This window comes from Vulpes vulpes, chromosome 4 (genome assembly GCF_048418805.1).
Source record: "Vulpes vulpes isolate BD-2025 chromosome 4, VulVul3, whole genome shotgun sequence".
Taxonomy (NCBI): Eukaryota; Metazoa; Chordata; class Mammalia; order Carnivora; family Canidae; genus Vulpes; species Vulpes vulpes.
This window is the reverse complement of record NC_132783.1, coordinates 62,879,518-62,903,223: the sequence shown is the minus strand read 5'-3', so window position 1 is coordinate 62,903,223 and position 23,706 is coordinate 62,879,518. Positions and strand designations below refer to the sequence as shown.

Genomic DNA, 23,706 nt, shown 5'->3' with positions numbered 1-23,706 from the left:
CTTAAAAATATAAACAACTGAAACATGTTCTATAGCCAATACTATCAAAGCCAATAGTAAGCTGGTAAGATCCAAATCTGATGTAATATTAAAATAATACAAAAGATCAATTGTTGGGGTACCTGGATAGCTCAGTTAAATAATCAACTCTTGGTTTTGGCTCAGGTCATGACCTCAGGGTCATGGGATCAAGCCCCATGGAGAGCTCCACGCTCAGCAGGCAGTCTGCTTCAGATTTTTTTCCCTCTCCCTCTGCACCCGCCCCCATGAACACACTCTCTCTCAAATAAATAAAAATCTTAAAAAAAAAAATTCATTTAGTAAACAGAATGAAGTAATATTTTGTTTAAGCACTAACATGTCTAGTGAATTCTTCATCACAAAGGGTAGTTAAGCATAACTCACATAATTACCCTTTAATAAAGATAATACAAAGGAGAGTCAACTACCAGGAACAAAACATCACAACTCTGAAATTCTATAATTCAATTAAATTTTCTAACTCACTACCTATTGCTGCCCAAAGCTACTTCACATTTCACCCCTACTATCCAAAGATAAAGCATTTCACAGCCCTCAATTTTCAGTGTTGCTGTGATTAATAAGCCTGGCCACCACTTCACTCAATGCTCCAGACTTTGCAGTCCTTACCACTGCAGTAATGACACTTTCAAGCTTCTTTATTTTTTTCTGCAACAAACTGAAGACTCTTATTGCAAATGGAAAGTGAGCTTCTTTTAAAGATGAACAGCAAGAAACAAGCACAGCCATGATCACATGAAAGGTCACTTTCTGCTTCAGGCTGAAGCACTCCTTTTCCCCCATGCTTATTAAATCTTCCACCTTGAAAAATAAACATACTCCATTACTAGAAACTCTTAGTTTGCACAAAACAATTTTCTTTCCCTCAGACCTACTTGTGTTTTACATTTAAAGCCAGATGACAAATATAAAGTCTTTACAAAGTAGTAAGCACTGATTTCTAAGTAGTAATAAAAATAAAGTTTCAAAACTATAATGAACATAATTGCATCTGGCAATTGGTGCTTTAAAATTATACACCTAATACCTTGACGAAGGTATTTACTAATGCAAAAAAATCCTTTTAGATATTAGGCTATTTTAACAAAAAATATGACTTTATATTTTAAACGTGAGGAAACAGGAAAGCAAAAAAGTACACACTATTCTTATTAAGTCCAATGTAAAATCACAAGAAAATCATATAAGTGTAGATTTCAAGTAATCTGTAGAATATAATAAATAAGGCTGTAGATTTCAAGCAATCTGTAGAATAAATAAGGCCATCCATGTTTAAAATGTAACAAAGTAGTCAAAAAATTGCAAAAATTATTTTTTAAAAAATCTAGTAAAACAAACACTGAGAATCTAATTAAGATTATGAGAAATAAATCCAAAGTGATCTCTAACAGCATACCTACCATCTTTAACATTGAAGAAGGATCCCCTGAACTTATATTGTCAGCCAATAACGCAATCATCTTCTGATTTGCTACACCAATTAGTTTTCTTGAGTCTGTGCTTTTAACCACATTTTCAAGAGCTGTTAAAAAAAAAATTGAACACAGAAGACTCATATCACCAATGCTCACCTAACGAATTCTGTAGAGTAAGAAATCTAGGCAAAAGATTTACAATTTTCCTATGAAGCTTTGCTCTGTATTTTTCCTTTTATCCAATTCTGACTCTATCTGTGGATCAGCTTCCTTTTCATAGCTGACTGTTGAAAAACATGAGGAACAGAGTTGCCAAAGCCCCTCCCGAACAGTCAAAAATCTGCATATAACTTTTTTGACTCCTCAAAAACTTTACTAATAGTCCACTGTTGACTGGAAGCCTCAACATAACAAAATGTAAACAGTTAATATATATTTTGTATATGTATTACTGAATTCTCACAATAAAGTAATCTAAAGGGAAAAAGTACTGTAAATAAGAGAAAATGTATTCAGTGTACTATACTTATCAAAACAAAACAAAACAAAACCTGAATTTAAGTGATTCCATGTGTTCAAACCTTTGTTGTTCAGGAGTCAACTGTAGGTTTTTGACCTTAGCAAAAATCTTTAAGAATCTTGCTGACACAGATCGTAGCAAACATGATTTCAAATAACAATTAGAGCCAATTTTTAATTGTACTTATCTTCTTTTTAAAGTGTTTTTTTCTAAAAGGCAACTGAATTCTTACCTTCTTCCCAGCCTCTTAATAAAGGGTGAAGAGAGCAAATTCCTGATTTTGATAAATATATAGCAATTTTCATCTCAGCAGATTCCATATCATCACTGACAATAATCATAAATGGCAGCAGATGCACCACCACCTGATTTGACAACTGATCATTTTCACTCAGTATCTCTTCTTTAATTAATATGTCTGCTGCTACCTCAAGTACCTCATACCTGAGACACAAACACAATTGGTTGAGAGACCTATTAGGAAATTAAATTCAACCAAAAATCATTATTACACTGTTCCTGCTCTACTAACACTATCCTGATCTCCTCACCAAACACATTATTCAGAGACATCAAGACAATCACTCAAAATCCAAGCTAATAAGGGAGCTGTTTGGGACAGTAGTTTTATTTTATTTTATTTATTTTATTTTATTTATTTTATTTTATATTTATTTATTTATGTATTTATTTATTAAAATATTTTATTTATTCATGAGAGACCCAGAGAGAGAGAGAGAGAGAGGCAGAGGGAGAAGCAGGTTCCATGCAGGGAGCCTGACACGGGCTCCAGGAATAGGCCCTGGGCTGAAGGCAGCACTAAACTGCTGAGCCACCCAGGCTGCCCGGGACAGTAATTTTAAACTGCTCTTTTTTATTTTTTTTTTTGACAAATCATTAGGTTAAACTATGGGGTTCACTCATAAGTTAAATATCTGAACACATACTATGTGCTAAGAAATAAATATAACAAATATTTATATTTACAGATATAAAAACCTGTAAGACATGCTCTCCTCCCCCAAGGAGTTTAGGTCATTTTTTCCATACAAAAAGCTTAGACAACCAAAAGAACTAGAGCTCATCAAACACTACAGAAGATGACCATGTCCCTCTAATCTTTTAAAAATGTTTATGATGAACAATATAAATCCTAATTCTTTTTATAATGAAAGAGTTACTTTCTTATAATGAGTTATCCATCCCACTACCATGACCAAAGGACCATGTAACTAAATTATAAGATGCAAAAATGTAAAGAAAAAGAAAAAAAAAACCGAAACTGATATTCTGTCAATTCAAAACAGAATGAGGAGAAATGAATACATACCATCCCCTATTTTTTGAAAGTTCTGCTCTTTGAAAAAGATTCAGAAGATTTGAAACTGTCACTTCTGAACTAAAGTGTTGTCTGAAAATCTAAAGAGGAAAAAACATCCATAAATAAATCTTTACTTCAAATACATTCGGTGTTTGTTAAATGAACTTTTAAAAACAATGTATTATAAAGAATTTATCTCCCATCAGTCTTGATATAATTTCAAAGCTTAATGAGAGCAATTCCTCAAAAGTGGCATTCAAGAGATAATTTTCCATGATCCCAAGGTATTTACTACTGATAAAAATTCACAAAGCACTTTTCCCCCTTTTGAAGAACTTCCATATATATAAAGTTGTGCAGTCTAATTTCTCCCATGAGCTTTCCTTCCCATGAGCTTTCCATCAGGCGTTAGCCTATCTCTTAAGAGAACAAATTTCTGAAGGAATAATTTCCAAATATGTTTATGCCTAAAGCAGAGAATCACCTGAGAAGCGCAAGAAAATATTTATAAATGGTGTAAATCATTATTACAGTGTTCCTGCTCAAATTAGCTCACCTTAAAAGCATTCATGGCTGACAAAACAACATCTATGCTATCATCACCTAATCGGGTTAAAACAGCTTCTTTTATGAAAGACTCATCGACATTTTCCTAAAAGAAAAAAAAAATTTAGTTGTTGCTAAAACCTCCTTAGATTTTACACTATAAAGAAAGCTTAGTGAAAAGCACTTTAGATTATCAGTCAAGAAACACAGGCCCTGGCCTGGACACAAATTCCAACACTCTAAGTATACTTGCACTGAATGATCTAGATCATCTCTAAATGACTTTTTTTAGATGAGTAATTATTTGGCACAAACTCTTCCTAGTTTCTACTGAAACTACCATAGAATATGTATAATCCAAACATAATTTTTGCATTAAGTTCATCTTGCTAAATAAGAGCCCAGTTATTGAGAGTACACAGACTGAAGAACCAAAACGCCTAGGTTTAAATCCTAACTCCACTACTTACCAACTGTGTGACCTTGGACAAGTAAACTTTTTCAGGTCTCACTATTCTCATCCATAAGATAGATTAATAGTACCTATCTCAAAGGACTGCTACAAAATGAAATAATACATGTCAATTCTTAGAACAAGGACTTATACACTGTAAACTCTCTTAAAAGTTAGCTATCATTATCAAGATTTTTACAAATATAAGGACATGCACTAAGAAGCCAGGTGCCCATCAGTTAAAAAAAAAAAAAAAAAAAGAGAGAGATCCTATTTTTAACTAACAAAAGAAAATAAAGCATATAATCATTCAAAGTAATAGAAAGATAAGAATACAAGTCAGTATAAATATATCCCTACCTGTAGGTGGTGAAAAAAATAGAACTAAATAATGCCACAAAAAAGGAACAGGGCACTCTTTTGGGAGATAAAACAAAAATCCCTAGAACTCACAAAACTAAAGTCCAAGTTTCATGTATCAAAGGTCACCAAAATTTTCTCAAGAACTAACAAGTAGACAAATATCCCAATGTGAAACTTAGAACAGAATCTATGTTCTGTCACTGATGGAGAAGGGAAAATGAAATCAAAACATGTGGAGAAAGACAGTAACTGTAATTACAATACATAACACTAAAAATATCTACCTTATGTCTATAAATTACACAGTATCAATTATAGTTGGTAACCTCAATTTCTTATTCTAGAATGTCACTGTTCACCACAAGGACGAATATATCACAAATGAGGCTATTTGATACAAACCTCTGATGTTTTCATGATATTTTTCAGATGATTAACGGCCAGAATTCTCACCGGAGCAAGTGGATGATTCAGACTGAGCATCAAAGAGGTATCAGAATCTGCTAAAAACTACAGGATTCATCACAATCACCAAATGATTTCACCGTTAAATCTCAGCATCTGATCAAGAATAAAAACTAGAGAATACTGCCCTAAAATGCCCAACATATTTGGTAACCACCATCTAATTTCAGAAATCAAGTAAAATATTCGTCTCTGAATCATGGTATGAGTTACGACAGATAAAAAAGAAATGTATATTGTTAATGTTGTGATTTTGAGTACACGTGTCTGTGTGTAGGTTTATTTAGTGAGGCAATTTTATGAAGTAATTTTGCATTCTTTATGTAGATCTGACTCCAGCCTAAGAAGCATCTAAAATAAATCACTGTATTAGCACCTAAATGAAAATATAACTTTAAAAATTGGTCACTGAAGACAGAAAGCAATTCATCTAAATGACCCAACAATGATAGTCAAATGAATGACTGAATGTAATCAGACTAAGAAGGATATTTGTCTATCATTCCAAGATTTGGAAATGAAATGCCATGAAAGATGAAAGTCTAAGTATGGAAGAGAAAAACCAAAATTTGATCACATTTTTCTTCATAATATTTACTTTCAATGCCAATTGTAAGAACTGCTTACCTGTCTAACTTCTAGTAAAAAGATTTAGGGTGAATTACCAAGAAATTTCTGAAGTTCTAACATGATCGTGAAATTAAAATCCACCTCCCTTTTCCTAATCAGTGACTTAAATAGCCACATGTGGCTAGTGGGTACTGCAGTGGAAGTTGCAGCTATGGGAGAAAAATAAGGACACGCTGGAAACTAAGTGAAGCTACGTTCTGGTGATTGCTAATGATTATTTGTAACATTTCCAGACAATACTCTTCCTAAATAAGTATTGCACTGTTATTTAAATTACCGTGCCTTTCCAATGATTTGACTCCTGCCTCACAGCCTTACTTAAGGGGACCAGGTAAATTGTATTAAACCATATCTGTCCATAAAACTTTCCAAAGAAATGAGCGAAGTAGCAAATTTCCTTCCAGAGCTCTTCAAATAACCATAAAAACCACATACCCATAACTGCAGGAATTCCTCTGAAAAAAATTTACCTGATACTTTCCTCCACTTGTAGAAAGAGAGATAAACTGATGAAAAAGCTCTTGTTTTTTTACATCTGTAATTTCTTTTAGGCGGTCCTCTAATACAATATCTAATGTTCTAGGATATCTGGGAAGAAATTAAAGAGTTAATTATTCTTAGTAATGTTACTGACCACACACACCAATATATAAATGAAATTAAAAATTCCTGAGGCTAAGACTTAAAATTTTAACAAAATGGTATATGTAAAACCAAATGACGTTAATCAAGTTACTATGCCTATTCTCATCGTAACGTCTCTCTATAAAAAAAACTATACAGTCTCCACAAAGCCGCTACTTCCTATATGAAAATATTTCAAATATATATAGGGGATCGTAACGTCTCTCTATAAAAAAAAACTATACAGTCTCCACACAGCCGCTACTTCCTATATGAAAATATTTCAAATATATATAGGGGATATATATATATATCTTTTACAAAACAAGAGGCACAAACAACTTACTTGCTTTCTAGAAGTCTGATAAGTGGAAGAAACTGTTCATTAAGCAAAGATACTTTATCAGGATGGATTTCTTCCTGTGAACTATATGAAATATACTCTTCAAAAAGAAGGCTGCAAAACAAAACAAGTATCAGCAGACATGAGAGCTACTATTTATGTACCCATTATGTTCCAGATGCTTTAGAAATATTATCTACCATACTTCCACAAGATAGAAGTCATTCTCACTTTACACATACAAAAAACGGGGGCTAAGAATTCTTGTAAGTGGCCTGAGATCAAAGGAGAACCAGCATAGCCAACACTTAGTGAGACCTCCTGTGCCGCAAGTAGAGTAGGTTTGCAAACTCAGTTTGATCTTGGGGCCCACACTCTCAACAGTACTTCCCGCATTTACCGTCATTTAATTTACAAGTCAACTCTGTGAGCGACAGGCAGGAATGACACACACCAGCAGACAGGCCAATTTACACAATAGCAAAACCAGATCCAGGCAGTTCTGACCTTCAGAATTTACTACTCTGCTGAGAATGAGAGAGGCAGTCCAAGTCTGACTGCAATGCCTACATTATTTTCACTTGTATCAAGTGGCCCTTTAAGTAAAAAAAGAAAATGGGAAACAACTATCTTTACAGAAAAGGAAGAAATACCCTTTACTTCACCAACCCTCAGTATTAAGTTTCTAATTGATACTTACTAAATGACAACTGTGAGGTATTGTTTCAGGCATTTTAATGTATTTATTAACAGGCAACTCTATATAGCCACTAGTTACATGAAGCTATAACCCAAATTTAGCTTAATTTTCCATGATCGCACATAAGCACTAAAGACAAATTACTTTTTACTTCTATTGTCACAACTATCGCACTAAGTACTTATAATTAATGAGACGATATGGATAAATAAAAAAGCACATCATAAAGACATACTGGAATAGTGCTAATCAAGTCTAAAAAGAAAAATATAAATCAAAAGCACATCAAAAATAATAGCTCACCTAGCTAACAAATGGTCTAAGTTGTTCTTCAGTGATATATTTGAAAGTATAGCTTCTAAATGTCTCCTGTAAATTTGTCCATCCATACCTTCAGTTTCTTCTCCTTAAGTATACAACATAAAGTAAAATTGATTGGTAAAAATTTCTTACACTTACATTATTAAATTTATTTACAGCAGAAAACGTTTCTATAGGAATAACTTTAAACCATATCCATCAGTGTCCAGCTTTCTACTGGTTTATAAAACTGCATATCACCTATTTAGCCACTGAAATTTTTTACATTTTTGTATACACTACTCTCATCTATACTTTACCTGAAATTCTCTATTTTTAATAAGTTTTTCATGGCTGTCTTATTAAAATAGAAGTCCAAAAAATAGTCATTCCAGGTCATATTACAAGTGGTTGAATTTGGGACCCAAGCCTAATCTCAATAAACTAGCTCGGAAAACAGGATCAACTTTCATCTCAATACGTCTTACTGATCTTCTAATTCCAGATTGACTACAGATGTATTACAAATAAGATGTTGGCCCTGCCTTCAAAGATTGTGACTTTTTTGTCACACCAGAAGAGGAAAAATATACTTTTATACATGCTAGCCACATTTCTGAAACACATATGTAAACCAAGATGTGGTTAAATAAACCTAATCTTCCAATAAATTGACATAATTTAGAGATGTCTTCCTTAGTACCTCTTTCTTAGTCTAAGTGGCAATAGCACCAAGTATTTCTTCATGTCCTTCTGTATTCATTAAAGGCTAAAAAGCATATATTGGAAATAATCACTTTTAATCATCTTTTTAATGTCTTTTTAAAAATCTGGGTGTTTACCTATGAGATTTTCTTGGTCTATGGTCAGTGACTCAAAGGAGAAAAAAATTTCTGGCAAGTGAATATTTATTAGAAAATGAATCACTGAAGTTCATTAATACCTAAACAAGAAGAGATAGTTTTACTTGGCCACATATTTTAATCATTTAAAAATAATTCCATGGTCATCTTCCCGTGGAGACTATTTAAGAACAGACTTAGAAAACAAAACAATTCTGAGCTTATTATTCAATTAACAAGGATCCCCCTTCAAGCAACCTACTTCCCATCCCAAATGTTTTTCACGTAAGAATAAATTACACAAAAACAATCAGACAGTAAAAATTTTAAATATCTTAAAGATGTAATCAAAAGTTCGGTTCCTATTTTAAGATAACCTTAGACACTAAGATTCTCAACACAAAATCTAAAGATCTTTAATAAGATCTCTTCTCAACACAAAACGTAAAACTACATAGATACCTGTAACATGATTAATGATGGAGACAACCAGATGGGGAAGCATGTAACGCAGAAGAGGACTGATGTCATGTATTTCAGAAATCCCATGAAGTATTGTAATAAGATCAGGAACATTACACAAGTGAGAAAATGGCCTTTGAAGAAATAAGTACATAAGATGGAACTTTAGAAATCATATAATACATGGCAATTTAAAAACAGTATAAAACTTATCTTTGAAAAGATATATACAAAATAAATTCATTCTCCTGTAATTATTATCATTTCTCAATTCAATTATACATACTTTTTCCCAAGGCTTTCTGGCTTCTGTCTCTGCATGAGCACTATCAAGCAACCTAATCCATCCTTTATCAAAGAGGGAATTTTGGTCAGTGTTTTGATGATCTGTGATGCCAACGAATTAACAAAGGTATCTTCCAATGTCACTTTCACAGAAATCTGACATATTATCATGTACGTTGCAGCTCTGTAATCTGGTAAAGATGACTTCAATCCCTAAATATTTTTTAAGATATAAGAAAAAATGATAAACTATACTATTTAACTCTATTTAAAATGTCACTTTATCTTGACAAATTGAAAATGCCACGTTAAAGATTAATACTACCTAACAGAGTCAACCACTCTTCAGAAGTTGACCTCTTTTCTTGAGAAGAGATAAGTCTTCTAGATGAGGGATCTCAGAAAGTCTCCCAACTCAAACATCCACTCTTTATGCTAACAGGGGACAACCGGTTTTTCTTTTATAGGCAAACACCTACCAGTGTACAGGAGACTTCAGAAACAAAGCTGTCTCATTAAAGACAATAATTTTGGAACAACGGCAGGAAGTGAAAGCAATAAATCCACAGGGAACTTGGAAGGGTGACAGGCAACAAGGAACTTGGGAAGAAAAAATATTGAGAAGTGCGAGTCATTGTAAAAAGAATGAGAGCCTATGCTCTGATGAGATCTAATTCATTCCTTTTCCAGTGAGTTAACATGACTGTTAAGAAAACAGATCTGGAAGATAGTGGCAGGGCCAAATAGCCAACATTTATTCTTAAGGAGCCCTAATTAAGATCACACTCCGGTTAATTAAGTTTTTAAGACGAGTCTTTTTTTTTTTTAACCAAAAAATTAAGTCTTACCAACCATCTGATATAGGTCTTTAATTTCTAAATATTTATGTCTAAGTGAAACTTTTAAAAAGCCAGGAAATTACTTCAAGTACAAAATAATCTACTTTACGTATGAGCAGGACCAACCTTTTGGATGTACGGAAATAGCTTGGCAACTATATTATCCAATTTGTCCTCAGCAGTCACTATGGTAGACACGATGGTAGAAGCATAAAAAGTTAAGAGCACCCTCAACTGAGCTGAACTCCCAGGGTACTCAGTAAAAATCTAGAACAAAAACACAAACATAGCACTTATAAAAGTGAAAGGCCAATTAGATAAAAGTATAAGAATATTTATAGCTCTCAACTACTTCAAGCTGACATGTTCATTTTTACCATATGTAACATTAAGTACACAAATGCAATGGTTCAATTAAACTATGACAAGAATGAACAATCCTCCTGACATTTTTATTTTTTAATTATTTTTAAAAGATCTTATTTATTTATTCATGAGAGACACAGAGAAAGACGCAGACATACGCAGAGGGAGAAGCAGGCTCCCCTTGGAGCAGGGAGCCTGATGTGGGACTCAATTCCAGGACGCCGGGATCATAACCTGAGCCAAAGGCAGACGCTTAACCAACTGAGCCATCCAGGTGGCCCCCTCCTGACAGTTTTTGATCATCTTTCTTTAAACAGTCATTATAAACAGAATTTGGCAAGAGGAGAATAATTTATTTTGGAGGAAAACACCTTTGGTGATGAAAGACTGATCAAACTGCTCATGCTCCCCAACAGTATGTCACTTAAGGGGAACTTCTTCAAAGTACAGTTATTAGGAAATGCCTTAGCAGGCCTTCTTCACTGAAAGCAAGCAATTTTTTAATGGAATTATACAGTCATGGAAGATACTACTCACCTTCACCGATTTGGTCACCAGACTACAAATGAAATCCATGAAACCAAGATCTTTATAGCAGTGGGTAATCAAAGTTCCTCTAGCTAAGGGCACTCCGTGTTGCTGTTAGAGACAGAAAGAACCAACTATCATTAAGGACATTCATCAACTGATTATTAGTTTTAAAAGTACCTGTCACAGTAACAGCTTCATATTGGTACAGTTCATTAATACAAAAATACAGTCTCTCCATACAGCTGGTGGTAGAGATAGGATTAACATACAAAATTGTTGCAAACTTTAGAAATCCAGAAGTCAGCAGTGAGGGTGCAGGTACTCAGTAAATATTGCCTACTTACCATGTTTTGCATTTTGATATGTATTTATCCGAATCTCTAGATTCTTATGGACTCTACTAGTTAAATTGGGTTGTCTCTGCTTTATAATAACACTAGTAATAGAAATAGACTAGGAACACAGAGAACTTATACTGCTATTCCTACCTCTTAGCATCATGCATGGCATGTACTGGGTGCTCGATAAATATTGAGCAAAACAAAAGTTTGCATACTTGAAATGTGTGTTTAGAGAGCATCAGTGTCTGTGTACAGAGGTAGGAAAAAAAAAAAGGTCTTTATGTTATTAGGAGAGGGAGTAGTTTGAAACACTTTATAATGGTTGGCTTTCTCTTCCTGAACACTCTTTAGTTGAAGCGCTTTACATTCAAACTCTTAAACTGTAATTCCAACTAAAAACTCTCATTCCTTTCTTTTTACTAATTCTGATCACTGACCTCACTATCATCATGCAAAAAGTTGACTCTTTCCATGGTCCTACAGTCTGTTAGTCTCCTACAGTCTGTTAGTTTACTTTTGTTCCCATTTGTCCTCCTCCGAGGCTGAACTGCCATGTTCAATATTCAGTAAAATACGTGTCATTCAACAATCATACCTTAACTGGTGACAACCAAAACCATTTGTGCTTTGGATTATTAATTTTTAGAAGCTGTATAACCCGTACAAATATTCTTGTCTCATGGTATGGTAGAACACAAGCAATGAGGCTATCTTGATTATAAAGATGGATATGAAACCTAGGGGGGGAGAAAGCAAACAATTCAAACTGACACAAACCTACAAGCACATATTTCCTTACATGTCCAAATTGCATATCAATGAGCTCAAACCACTCAGAATAAATATCAGTGAAAACAAGCACACAACTATAAGCAAGATAAAAGCACTAAATGATAAGTCTCTATTTTGTATTAAAGTACTCATCAGTAGGGTTCAGTCAACTCTCAGATAGTAACATTTTAGAATATTCAGTATCAAAATTTACATTCCATTCACTTTCTCTTGGCTTTTTTTTTTAAACCTATTATTAATAAAACTATGTGATTACTGTGGTCAAACCAACAGAAAAGCAATGGATCAACTAAGCAGTAAAGCTTGGCTTCTCTCAGTGCTCTGAAGTTCACCTTTCGCAGCTTCCTCAGCTTACCTAATTATCAGAATTCTAAAACCAGAAGACTAATGAAAATCACATTACTTTCTTTGAATTAAAAAAACTGTCAAAGGGACGCCTGGGTGGCTTAGTGGTTGAGCATCTGCCTTCAGCTCAGGTCATGATCCCAGGGTCCTGGGATCTAGTTCCACATTGGGTTCCCTACAGGGAGCGTGCTTCTCCCTCTGCTTGTGTCTCTGCCTCTCTCTCTCTCTGTCTCTCATGAGTAAATAAATCTTTTAAAAAATTAAAAATAAAATTTAAAAACTGTCAAATTACAAACATGTATAATTTGTCCCTAACTTCACAAAACTTTGTATTGGCTCCTCTACCATAATAAGAGGTTCATTAATTACATCAGATACATTAAATCCTTTCTAGCCTTGAAGACTGAGCTCAAATGTCTCCTTTCTCAGAATGCTTTTCCTAATTCTCCCAGTGAAGTGCTCTCTCACATATCCATCTAAACTCTAAACTTACTAGCCAAGATGCTACTTTCTCCATGAAGCTTTCCTCAACTACCTCAGGCAACACACAACACACCCCAAACTTTGCATATACCTTTATTTCAAAACAACAATCAAGGGCAGCCCACTTATCTTGTGTCAATTTAATGTTTGCTTAATAAATAAATTACATCAATAAATAATAAAGGTACTCCTTATACTAATGATCTATTGGGGACAGGAATTAAATGCTATAAGAAAAAGGGAAATATTACAGACTTATAGTTTTTTGTCCAATGACTCTAATGTTCTGATAATCAGAAGACCCAAATTAAACTTATATTTTCTGAATAAGTCACTTGCTTCCAGAAGGGAAATCACTTTATCCCCATGTCTCCTATTAATGAAATGGAGCTCTTTCTACTTCTAAAACATATAACACATGGCAGAATAAACAAAATTGTGTAAGCTGTGATGTGATGGCAATTAAGTGAGAAAATAAACTGAGGATACTTACGGAAACAATTTCCAAAGAGGATAAAAGACCAAACCTTGGAAACAGTCTTGTATCTCAGTTTACTAGATGTGGGACTCAGGTAACTTAATGATGCCTCAATTTTGTAAGTTGCAAATGGGGATAATAAAACTATCTTCCCACAGGAATGCTGTGAACATTGAGATAGTGCATGCAAAGTGCTTACAACAGAAGCTGGTACAAAAATGTTCAATACATATTAGCTATTATTGTTTTTCTTAAGTCACAATATTTTAGAGGATACTATTTGCCTCCTCCCAAAGCATTGGTTTGGTTATTTGGGCAAGAAAGAGGTTTCAGAATCTCTTTGCTTCAAATATGCAGTAACAATTTGTAATGGCAAAGTAACATGAGCTCCTTAGAACAACTCAAGTTGGCCTATTAACTAGATCCCCAAGAGTTCTAGTTCTCGATATCAACAAAGGTTGAGTTTATTAACAAGGGGGCATGCTTACCTAACCCAACAGAGATGGTGTTAATCTCTTAACAGACCTAATTTCTCAGCTTTAAGAGGGTTTAAGTGCTCTCATTGCTTAAGTTTTTTAAAAAGGTCAAAGCTGTTAGCCCATAATTCTTTCTATAATTTTATATGCTACCTGTGAATCAACCACTCCAGACACTTCTGTGCTGGCTTCAGCAGGAAGTAAGGAGACAAATGAATAAGAAATAATGAAATGTTTTCGTCCAGCTGTTTGTTCACTGCTTTGGTCTGAACGCTGCGCTCCAGTGTTTTTGCTAGCTGGCTGAACAACGGTGCTTCAAATTGCTCAAAGGAAGGGTCGATCCCCAGCAGCTCTTCCAGGCCAGTGCATCCTAGGAAAAGGCCGGTTTATTTAACAATTCTTTGCAAGCAAACTCATCTCGCTCCTCTTTTACAGTTTTACTTACCCCCAAAATCTCTGTATTTCTTCGGCAAGTATAATCTATGATACAGTCCCAAACACAGATTTCTAGTTTTCAACATAAAAAATAAATCCTATCTTTCCCACCAGGAGAATAGAAAGTTCTGCCTGGCAGGAGCCAGTCTTTTAAAAAACAAACAAAAAAACCCCCACAACATAACACAACAACAACAACAACAACAACAAAAATACCCTTTCAGTAACTAGGCCTCCTGCAGCCCAGCCACCGCCTCCTTCCTTTTTGAGCTGTCCTCCTTCGCTCTACAAATTAACTTCCCTAACCTTGTTTCTTCATCTGGGAAATTCAGACACCGGTACCTGCACAGTTTTCAAGCATCTAGAACATGGCTGTCATTCTCTTTCCCTGAACAACATAATCCAACAAGTTAGAAACTGTTAAGGAAGAGGGAGGGTCAGAAGAGAAAACGATAGTCACATGCACGAAAAATGCTTCACAGATTTTCTTAGTTAACGGATCGCTCACCGATGGCAAAGGCGGTGTCCCTGTCGACGGTGGCCGCTTCCTTGGGGTCAAACAACAAAGAAGCCACTTCATCTCTTGATAACAGGCTGCGGTCACTCTGAGGGAGGGCGAGTCGTTGGAGCTGCTGGGCTAAGGACGTCATCTCTGACGCCGGCAGATTTCTAAAAACGCAGGCTAGGAAACAAAACCACCGTGAAAAGTCTCCAGGAGACTTCAAGGTGGCTTAACTAGGAGCCTCTGATGCCTCACACGTAAGTAACCTTCGTCGCACCCGGCGCCGCTGCGGACGCACACCCCGCTGCCCGGGACTCACGGGCTCCGGGGTGCAAGCACCACAGCAGCGGCTTGAAGTAAAGCCCCTGAGGCCGCGCCATGGCTTGCTTCAGCCCCGACTCCGCAGGGCTCGACACCCTCCCTCGGGATAACGCCTACTTCCCTAGAGCCCCTGCTTACCGAGAACTTGACTCGGGGAGGCGCGTACAGACCAACTAGACCTCACAGCAGCTCCCACACGCTACCCAAGCGGCCGGCTCTCGCCCGGAAACGCCAAGCACGCCTCAGGAGGGCTTCCGGTCCCAGGCACTACGGCAAGAGAAGACGTACAAGCTTGTCAGGAAGGCGACAAGCTGACTGCGCCTCTCCGGGTGGAAGCCCCGCCCCTTCCGCCTCCCAGCGGCTCCGCAGCTGCGGGCTACGAGTGGGAGCCCTGCGCTCGGCGCCGGGAGGCTTCGGTTCAGGGCGAGCTCTTGTGAGCGTTGCGGATGTGTAACTGGAACCATTCTCTTGACGCCTGTATTTATCCAGCGCTTACTGTGTACCAGCGGATGCGCCAGGGGTTAAAAATGTGAGCTGTGAAGTCACGTTGGCTGCGCTCAAGTCCCCGCGCTGGCGCGCCTGCGCTGTGTGAGCTCCCGAGCTATTTCGTCTCTCCGAGCTTGTTACCTCCTCCCTCGAGGAGAGAAAGCCTAGGACGTTCGTGGGATGAGCTGCGGGTCGCGCCGTGGGAGCGCTCTGAAAACCCTGGACGCCGCTGCCTTGGGGCTGGAGGGGACCCTCTTGTAACCACTTTGCATTTCCGGAGACCACACACTGGGATTTTTTTTCTTCTTCTTCTTCTAAAGTTAACCCCGTTGAGATACCACCTACAAACCGCACTCACTATCTCAGCTCAAAAGTTCTAGGGGTTGCGACAAATGAAGATGCAGGTATGACTATCTCCCAGTCAAGAAAGTGTTCGTCGCCCCTGAACGTTCCCTCTTGCTCCTTTGCTGTGATCCCCGCCCCACTCCGGGCCCCAAGCACCCGAGCGCCCGCCTGCTGGCCCCGGCAGCACTAGAGAGAATGTGGCCGGAGAGTGCCCCAAGTGAACCCAGCACCCTCTGTTTCCAGAGCAATGTGCAAGTGCTGCAAACGAGAGTTCCCTCCGAGAAGCTCCGCGGGACGCAGGAATGATTGGATATCCTCCTGTGCCTTTTCTGGAGACATTCGTTTCTCTCAGGAGGTGAACTTTTCGGTACCAAGATGTCAGTCTTTCAGCAACTCTCTTCCCTGAACATTGTTGGAAACAGTCACACATTTGGGGGCTCCCTGCTTCTATGCTTAATGCACATTCTAGTCTCCTGTTAACAGAGCTTGTTGTTGTTCTGCTTTAAGAGCATTCAGAACAACCCAAAAATCTCTTCAGTTATTCCTACAGATAGTTAATAATCTTCTTTTTCATGTGGTATTAATTGCCTTAAGAGAGTAACAGGACTTTTAAAAGTCCTGGTGGTATCTACTTTACCTTCACAAACAGATCTCTCAAATGTTTTTGTCCCAATGTGTCAAGGGAATTTTGCCGTCACAAGAGCAGTCAGCTTAGGGAGACGTTAAAGCAGTAAGAAAAGAAAATCAGTACCATTTCAACCACAAGACATGTTTGCTTTTTTTCTTTAAAAATCCCTGAATGCATTTTTAAAAGCTTTATCAAAATGAAAATTAAAAGTGCTACAGGTATTTGGATCAACTCTTTGTCAACCAAGAAATAATTCACTGAGAATGCAAGCAAACAGGCATTTATTTGGACAGTGAGAATTGCAGTTCAGGAGACAGATAGGAACTCAAATTGTGCTCTGAGGAAGGTAAGGAGGGGACAAAGATGCAAAGGTGAATGGTCATGAGTGCAGTTCTCATATCGGTCCTCTATGCAAAATAGGAATTGAAAGTATGTTAACTGGAATTGGTTGGATTAATAGATAAATGAGGGGTTGAAACTTGTCAGATCAAGTTGCCTCCTTTCAAAGTGGAAGAGTTTGAAAGATTCAGATGTCATGATGATGAGGGAGTTAATTCCAGGTGGAGGGCTTACAGCTGGCAAAAAGTTTATGATTCCTCCAATGAGGATGTGCATAAATTTTTCCTACTTTATGGACTCTCCACCCTATTTAAAAGAGCTAGGCTTAGCTAGGCTTGCTTGCTCCATTTTGAAATCTTTGATACCTTTTTACGTCAGTTCCATTGGTATACGGTGCCATGTTGAATTTTATTTTCGAAGTACACTGGGAAAGTAAGAAAACAAGTCAGAGATTCATAAATACACATATATACATATATATACATATATATGTATTTAAGTATATATATACATATACTTAAAAATTTATTTTAAAATATACCATGATCTTGAATTATATCTTCATTTTATTTTTTTTAAGATTTTATTTATTTATTCATGAGAGAGAGAGAGAGAGGCAGAGACACAGGCAGAGGGAGAAGCAGGCTCCATGCAGGGAGCCTGATGTGGGACTCGATACCGGGTCTCCAGGATCATGCCTTGGACCAAAGGCAGGCGCCACTGAGCCACCCAGGGATCCCTCCCCCCTTTTTCTCCATTTTAAAAGAATTCTTTGGATGCATCCTGATTGTTTTCTGATATCTCCTCCTTGGTTTTTGGAACTATACACCCATCTTCTGGTTTGATTATTCAATTGAGGACCAGAACAAACCTACTTTCTCAGCCGTTATTTGAATTTAAAATATCAGTTGTCTAAAAATCCTTTTCATAGCTTTTGCTATTTGCATTCATTAAATTCATAACTTTAACTATAACTGATACATATTTCTTGATGCAAGGACAAACATGGTTTTCAGAGATGGTATTTTAAACATATGTTCTTTCATCTGATGAAGGATGACATTACAGAGGAGTGATGAATTCTGTTCTTCATTTCTATCACTGTTCAAGGCAAGGACTCTACCTCCACTCCACAGTTTCTAACAGTCATTTGAACGAATAAGTTGTTCTTAAAGGATACTCTCCCAGTTTCACCCTACCTCTTTTAGTCTCTGGTTATTGGTATTTTGGTTCGTTCCAGGTGTACTTTATACTAGGTAGGCATATAGTGGTGAACAATACAGCTGGGCTTTCTACTCTTATGGAATCTATTTTCCACCAGGAAGAGACAAACAGTAAGCAAATAGATAAACCAGAAAAGCATCAAGTAATGTGATAAGTACGCTAGTGACATTACTACAAAGCCATAGATAGGCTAAAAAAACATTAGTGTAAGTATTTAAAAGTTACAAGTCAACCTAACACACTATTGACTCCTCCTCTACTGTTAACTGTTATAACCTGAGTGGTTGGAGAAGGACTCTCTGAGGAGGGAACATTTAAGCAGAGACCTGAATGAGAAGTCTTGACAAAATGGAGATTCACCCCAGACAGGACTGATATTGAAGTTTATTCCCCTCCAGTCACAACAGAGCATCTTTCTATCCATCAAATACACCACACTTGAATTTTCTTCACAGCATTTATGATTACCTGGAACACTCTGATGTGCTTGCCTATTTATTTCTTGTGTCGTCTCTCTTGAATACTGTCATCATATAGGCTGACATGAAGTTAGCCCCTAAGATCAATGGAGGCTGGGCAAGTGTGCAAATAGAGACTCACCTACTGATGATGTAAGTATTTAAAAGTTACAAGTCAACCTAATACACTATTGACTCCTCCTCTACTGTTAACTGTTATAACATCCAGCTTTGACAAGTAAACATTTATAATGACAAAATAAAAACATTTTTTATATGAATGAAAGATGACAAAATATAAAAGATGACAGTATTTAATTATTGTATCTGGGTATAATGTTGATTGGCTGATAATTTTGGATGAGTAATAAAGACATATAGAGCTAAAGCATTCCTATGTATTTATCTCATAAAATTTTGCCTTCATTTCAGCAAAATTACCAATTATGTTGTTTAACCCAGATTTTCACAAATTGTGTTGACAAAAATGATCAAAAAAATTAAAAAGTTTTAATTATATTCAAAGTATACAAAACAAATATATTTTCATAAAAACATGAACTAAGTAAAAAGTCAATACATTTTATTTTTCACTTGTTTTCAACAGTTATCTTTCTTTTAAGAAGGTAAAACCGATCATAATTAATGACAAAATTTCAAATAAAATTAAAGCTGAAGTTTTTTTATTTTTTGGTAAATCTTATTACCTTGTTAAATATTTTTACAAGGGGTACCTGGGTGGCTCAGTCGGTTAAACGTTTGACTTCAGCTCAGGTAAGGATATCAGGGTCCTTGAGATCCCAGGGGAATCTGTTTCCTCGCTCAGTGGGGGGTCTGCTTCTCACTCTACCTCAGCCCCTCTGCCTGCTTGTGCTCTCTCTCTCTCACGCGCGCAAATAAATAAAATTCTTTCACAAAACATAAATTATGCACAAGCTTGCCATTCAATGTCCAACTAGTTGACAGTATATAGAATTGGTATCACCCTTCATTCATGTTACATCTATATCTACCTATTTTCAAATTTAACTCATATGAATTGCTCAATATTGTAAACAGTCTTCAGCTGTCATATCCAATTATTGAGATATACTTTGCTAGTTCATGAGTATATCCAGACCCATAAATTGGAAAACAAAAGGAAACAAGAAATTATGTTTGGAACTATTTAGAAGTAACAATTATGCAGAAATCATATTATGTTCATGCAGTCTGAAGGGAAGAATGTGACAAGTTAATTAATTTGTCTTTTTTTCCTATCTAAGCCCTTTTACATTCAAATCTTCCTTACACTCTGACACAGTGTCCAGAAGCAGTATAGCTCATAAACATTCAGTGCAAACAGGGTTTTCTTTTAGTTGAGGACACAGAACAAGAGACCAGTTTCCTGATGCTTAAACACACAAATCAGAGACTGGATGTTCAGATTATACTACAGAAGTGCTAAAAGGCAGATGTTGAGGGACAGGCTCCTACATTTTTAAACAAATTTTTAAAATATATTTGTAATATGTAGTCTGCAGGCCTTAATTAGGTCCAAGGATGGTGTTGAAGACAAGGCTTTCTCATGCTTACTGGTGAATCCCTGCTGTCAATCCCTGGGGTGTGGATGACAGTAAATATTTATTGGCTGAACAAATGAGTGAGTGAATGTAAATATGTGTAAACTGTATATGTATGAATCTCTTTCCTGTTCAGGAAATGTATGTCAGAATGTAAGTGAATGAAAGTAGTATTGCTACAGTAATGACTTAGATATATTCTAACTGTAAAAAAAGCAAATTATTCAGAAACTTCCAGGTTTGTTTTTTTTTTTTTTGTACATTATTTGTATCATATATCACAACTGATGGAACACTACTTGAAAATATATCCGTTGGTGAGAAATGAAATAAGATATATGTAATGAGGCATGTCAATTCAGCATGTGAAATCTACACTGGAGTCAAGTGGCAACAAATACATGATTAGTTCAATGAACAAGAAGTTAATATTTGTTCTTCATCTTATGTCCCAGTCAAAGTCATTTACATTATTATGAATTTGAGCACTTGTGGTCCTGTCACCAGAAATGGCAATTATTTTTTTTGGTTGTTTTGCCATGCAGTGGTGGGGAGCTAGGAGTTGAAAAAATAAAAATAATAATAAAATAAAAAGACTTGGCAAGCAATTGGAGTTAAGTGCCAGATACAGCTCCAGGAACCAGCAGATGGCACTAAAGCATTTTACCGACCCTCAGAGGGCATTAAGCAGCATCCCTAGGTAACATTTTCAAATTTAAAAAGCTTTCAAACTTTTTAAATTTGAAAATTGTGTACAATTATATAAAAATCGGTTCATAGAATTTTCTCTATAAGGTGCAATAAAAGGAAGGCCTTTTAAATATTTAAAGACCCAGAGGACTTGACAATGTTTAGATTTTCCTAGCTAATGAGAATTATTCAGTCATCTGTTTAATAAACACATGAAACTGTAGGTATGGGTGTCCTGAATCCCTTTCCCCACCCCACCTTGTTCTAGGTTAATTTCCATTGAATATTTGCTCTGAGGGAGATTTTTGTGTTGAATAGTGATGGTGAAGTAAAGAACTGGGAAAGCCAGCAAGGAGAAATTAATAGCAACATAATGACAAAGAGTTATCAGAAAATTCAGGCAAGTTTAGGTGATTGGTGTGGAGGGGAAGGATTCAGCTCTCTGTGAGCTGGATTTGAAAAATGGGGATAGAGAGAGGACTGAGGGATAAATTGAATAAAAGATCAGCTCCATGAGTGAAATGGTATTAGATAGGAAATAGAGAAAAAAATTAAAAAGTTTTCTTCATGTTACATTTGTATTCTCCTTTTGGTATTTTTTTTCTTTTTGGCTGGGTACTGTATACTTTGTTGATGGTACATGACAAGGTAGGGCTCCCCAGGTCCCTCCCCTTCTTCAGGAATTCCAAGATGGGAATTCTGTAGAGGTCAGGAGATTCCCAGTGTGCTGGAGGATGAGTAGGGACAAGGACTCCCCAGCAGCTGAGGGCCTCTTCCCGTTGCTCTTGATGGGCCTACTGGTCCAGGAGGCTATTAGTCTTTGGAGGCCATGTTGCTCCACCACCCAGTTGCTATAGCCAAATTAATTGTCATACCAGGAAATGAGCTTTACACAGTGGTCATTGAGAGCAATGCCAGCCCAGAATCAAAGGTGGAAGAGTAGGAGACAACCTGGTCCTCAGTGGAGCCCAACATGCCCTCAAGGGGGCCCTCCCATGCCTATTTCACCACCTTCTTGATGTCCTCATATATGGCAGCTTTCTGTAGGTAGCACAACTGACATGTTGGGGGTGGGAACACTAAAAGCCATGCCAGTGAACTTCCCATTAAGCTCAGAGATGACCTTGCCTACAGCCTTGGTGCCAGTAGAAACACAGTCTGAGCAGCCCCTCAAACTTCCCAGAAGAGCCATCCACAGTCTTCTGGATGACAGTGATGGCATGGACTGTGGCAATTAGTCCCTCCATGATGCCAGAGTTGTCATGGATGACCTTGGACAGAGAGGGCAAGCAGTTGATGGGGCAGAAGGCATTGCTGACAATCTTGAGGGAGTTGTCATACTTCTCATGGTTCATGCCCATCAAAAACATGGGAGCATCAGCAGAAGAGGCAGAGATATGACCCTCTCAGCCCCATCCTTCAAGCGAGCCCCACCCTTCTCCATGGTGTTGAAGACCTCAGTGGACTCCACAGCACACTCAGCACAGCATCACCCCATTTGATGTTGGCAGAATCTCGCTCCTGTAAGGTGGAGATGGACTTTCCATTGGTGACAAGTGTCCTGTCCTGAGCCTTGACTGTGCCATTGAATTTGTCAGGGGTAAAATCATACTGGAACATGCAGACCATGTAGTTGAGGTCATTTAAGGGGTCAATGACAGCAACAATATCCACTTTGCCAGAATTAAAAGCAGCCCTGACGACCAGGTGCTCAATAGCACCAAATCCGTTCACTCCAACCTTTTCCATCATGTCTTGGGGAGGTGGCTGGCACTAGAAGATGCAGCTATTTGTCTAATGCGGAGGAGTAGAGAGCTTCCCTTTGGTATTCTTAAAGGACTTATCTAAAAATTTCAGGTTTTTTTCAATTCTGTCTAGGAGCTAGACTACTATTTTTTGTATTATAACTCTATGCTGTATCTACTTTCAAGACTCAGTTTAGTTTAATGTGCTTATGCAAGTATTGCAAATAAAGAGATGAAAATACCATTATTTTCCAGTAATATGATTACTGAGAAAAGCCAAGGATTCAGTTCTAGAAACAACTGGATATACTATGGAATATAAGAAACTAAATAGGTGTGAGTATAAACACACAGACACACACGTGTATACATGTGATGTAGGAAAACAAAATGACAAGATAAAGGTCAATTTCCAATAGCAAAACACACCAAGTATTTGAGAGAAAAATATATAAGATATTTGTGAAGAGAGACGCCTGGGTGGCTCAGCGGTTGAGCGTCTGCCTTTGGGTCAGGGCGTGATCCTGGAATCTGGGATCAAGTCCCGCATCTGGCTCCTTGCAGGGAGCCTGCTTCTCCCTCTGTGTATGTCTCTATGTCTTTCTCTCTGTGTCTTTCATGAATAAATAAATAAAATTTTTTTTTAAAAAAAGATCTTTGTGAAGAAACGATAAAAACTTATGGTAAATTAAAACAAAAGATTTGGGACATCTGGGTGGCTCAGTGGTTGAGTGTCTACCTTTGGCTCAAGTCGTGACCCCGGGGTCCTGGGATAAAGTCCCACTTGGGGCTCCCTGCAGGGAGCCTGTTTCTCCCCCTGCCTATGTCTCTGCCCCTCTCTCTGTGTCTCTCATGAATAAATAAAATCTTTTAAAAAATAAAAACAAATAAAAGATTTGAGTGAGTAGAGAAGATAGATAGCTCTATTATGTTCCTGGATAGGAAGACAAATATATAAAATGTCTATGTTTCATCTCCAAGCTAATTTACATACTTAATTTGGTCTTA

General features: G+C 37.1%; 1 protein-coding gene and 1 pseudogene across 3 annotated transcripts in view; both read right to left on the bottom strand.

Moving 5' to 3' along the window:
* HEATR1 (HEAT repeat containing 1) overlaps positions 1-15,811 on the bottom strand; it is a 45,400-nt gene extending 29,589 nt beyond the window's left edge. Inside the window, exons 1-18 of one of the 3 annotated variants that reach the window (XM_072755911.1) lie at positions 15,718-15,811; positions 15,360-15,488; positions 14,907-15,080; positions 14,117-14,333; positions 11,985-12,126; positions 11,055-11,156; positions 10,278-10,418; positions 9,314-9,525; positions 9,028-9,161; positions 7,727-7,829; positions 6,727-6,837; positions 6,227-6,344; positions 5,064-5,171; positions 3,855-3,950; positions 3,308-3,396; positions 2,210-2,421; positions 1,443-1,564; positions 652-843 (exon numbers count right to left, since the gene is read on the bottom strand). In XM_072755911.1, the coding sequence (XP_072612012.1) occupies positions 652-843; positions 1,443-1,564; positions 2,210-2,421; positions 3,308-3,396; positions 3,855-3,950; positions 5,064-5,171; positions 6,227-6,344; positions 6,727-6,837; positions 7,727-7,829; positions 9,028-9,161; positions 9,314-9,525; positions 10,278-10,418; positions 11,055-11,156; positions 11,985-12,126; positions 14,117-14,333; positions 14,907-15,048 (2,241 nt within the window). In that variant the 5' untranslated portion in view covers positions 15,049-15,080; positions 15,360-15,488; positions 15,718-15,811. Of the gene's footprint in view, positions 1-651; positions 844-1,442; positions 1,565-2,209; positions 2,422-3,307; positions 3,397-3,854; positions 3,951-5,063; positions 5,172-6,226; positions 6,345-6,726; positions 6,838-7,726; positions 7,830-9,027; positions 9,162-9,313; positions 9,526-10,277; positions 10,419-11,054; positions 11,157-11,984; positions 12,127-14,116; positions 14,334-14,906; positions 15,081-15,359 lie in introns of all 3 variants that reach the window. The other 2 variants (XM_026008730.2, XM_072755912.1) reach the window with 2 other exon arrangements.
* Positions 15,812-21,952: 6,141 nt separating this feature from the next.
* On the bottom strand, positions 21,953-22,702 carry LOC140598748 (glyceraldehyde-3-phosphate dehydrogenase-like; annotated as a pseudogene).
* Between the last annotated feature and the right edge of the window lie 1,004 nt (positions 22,703-23,706).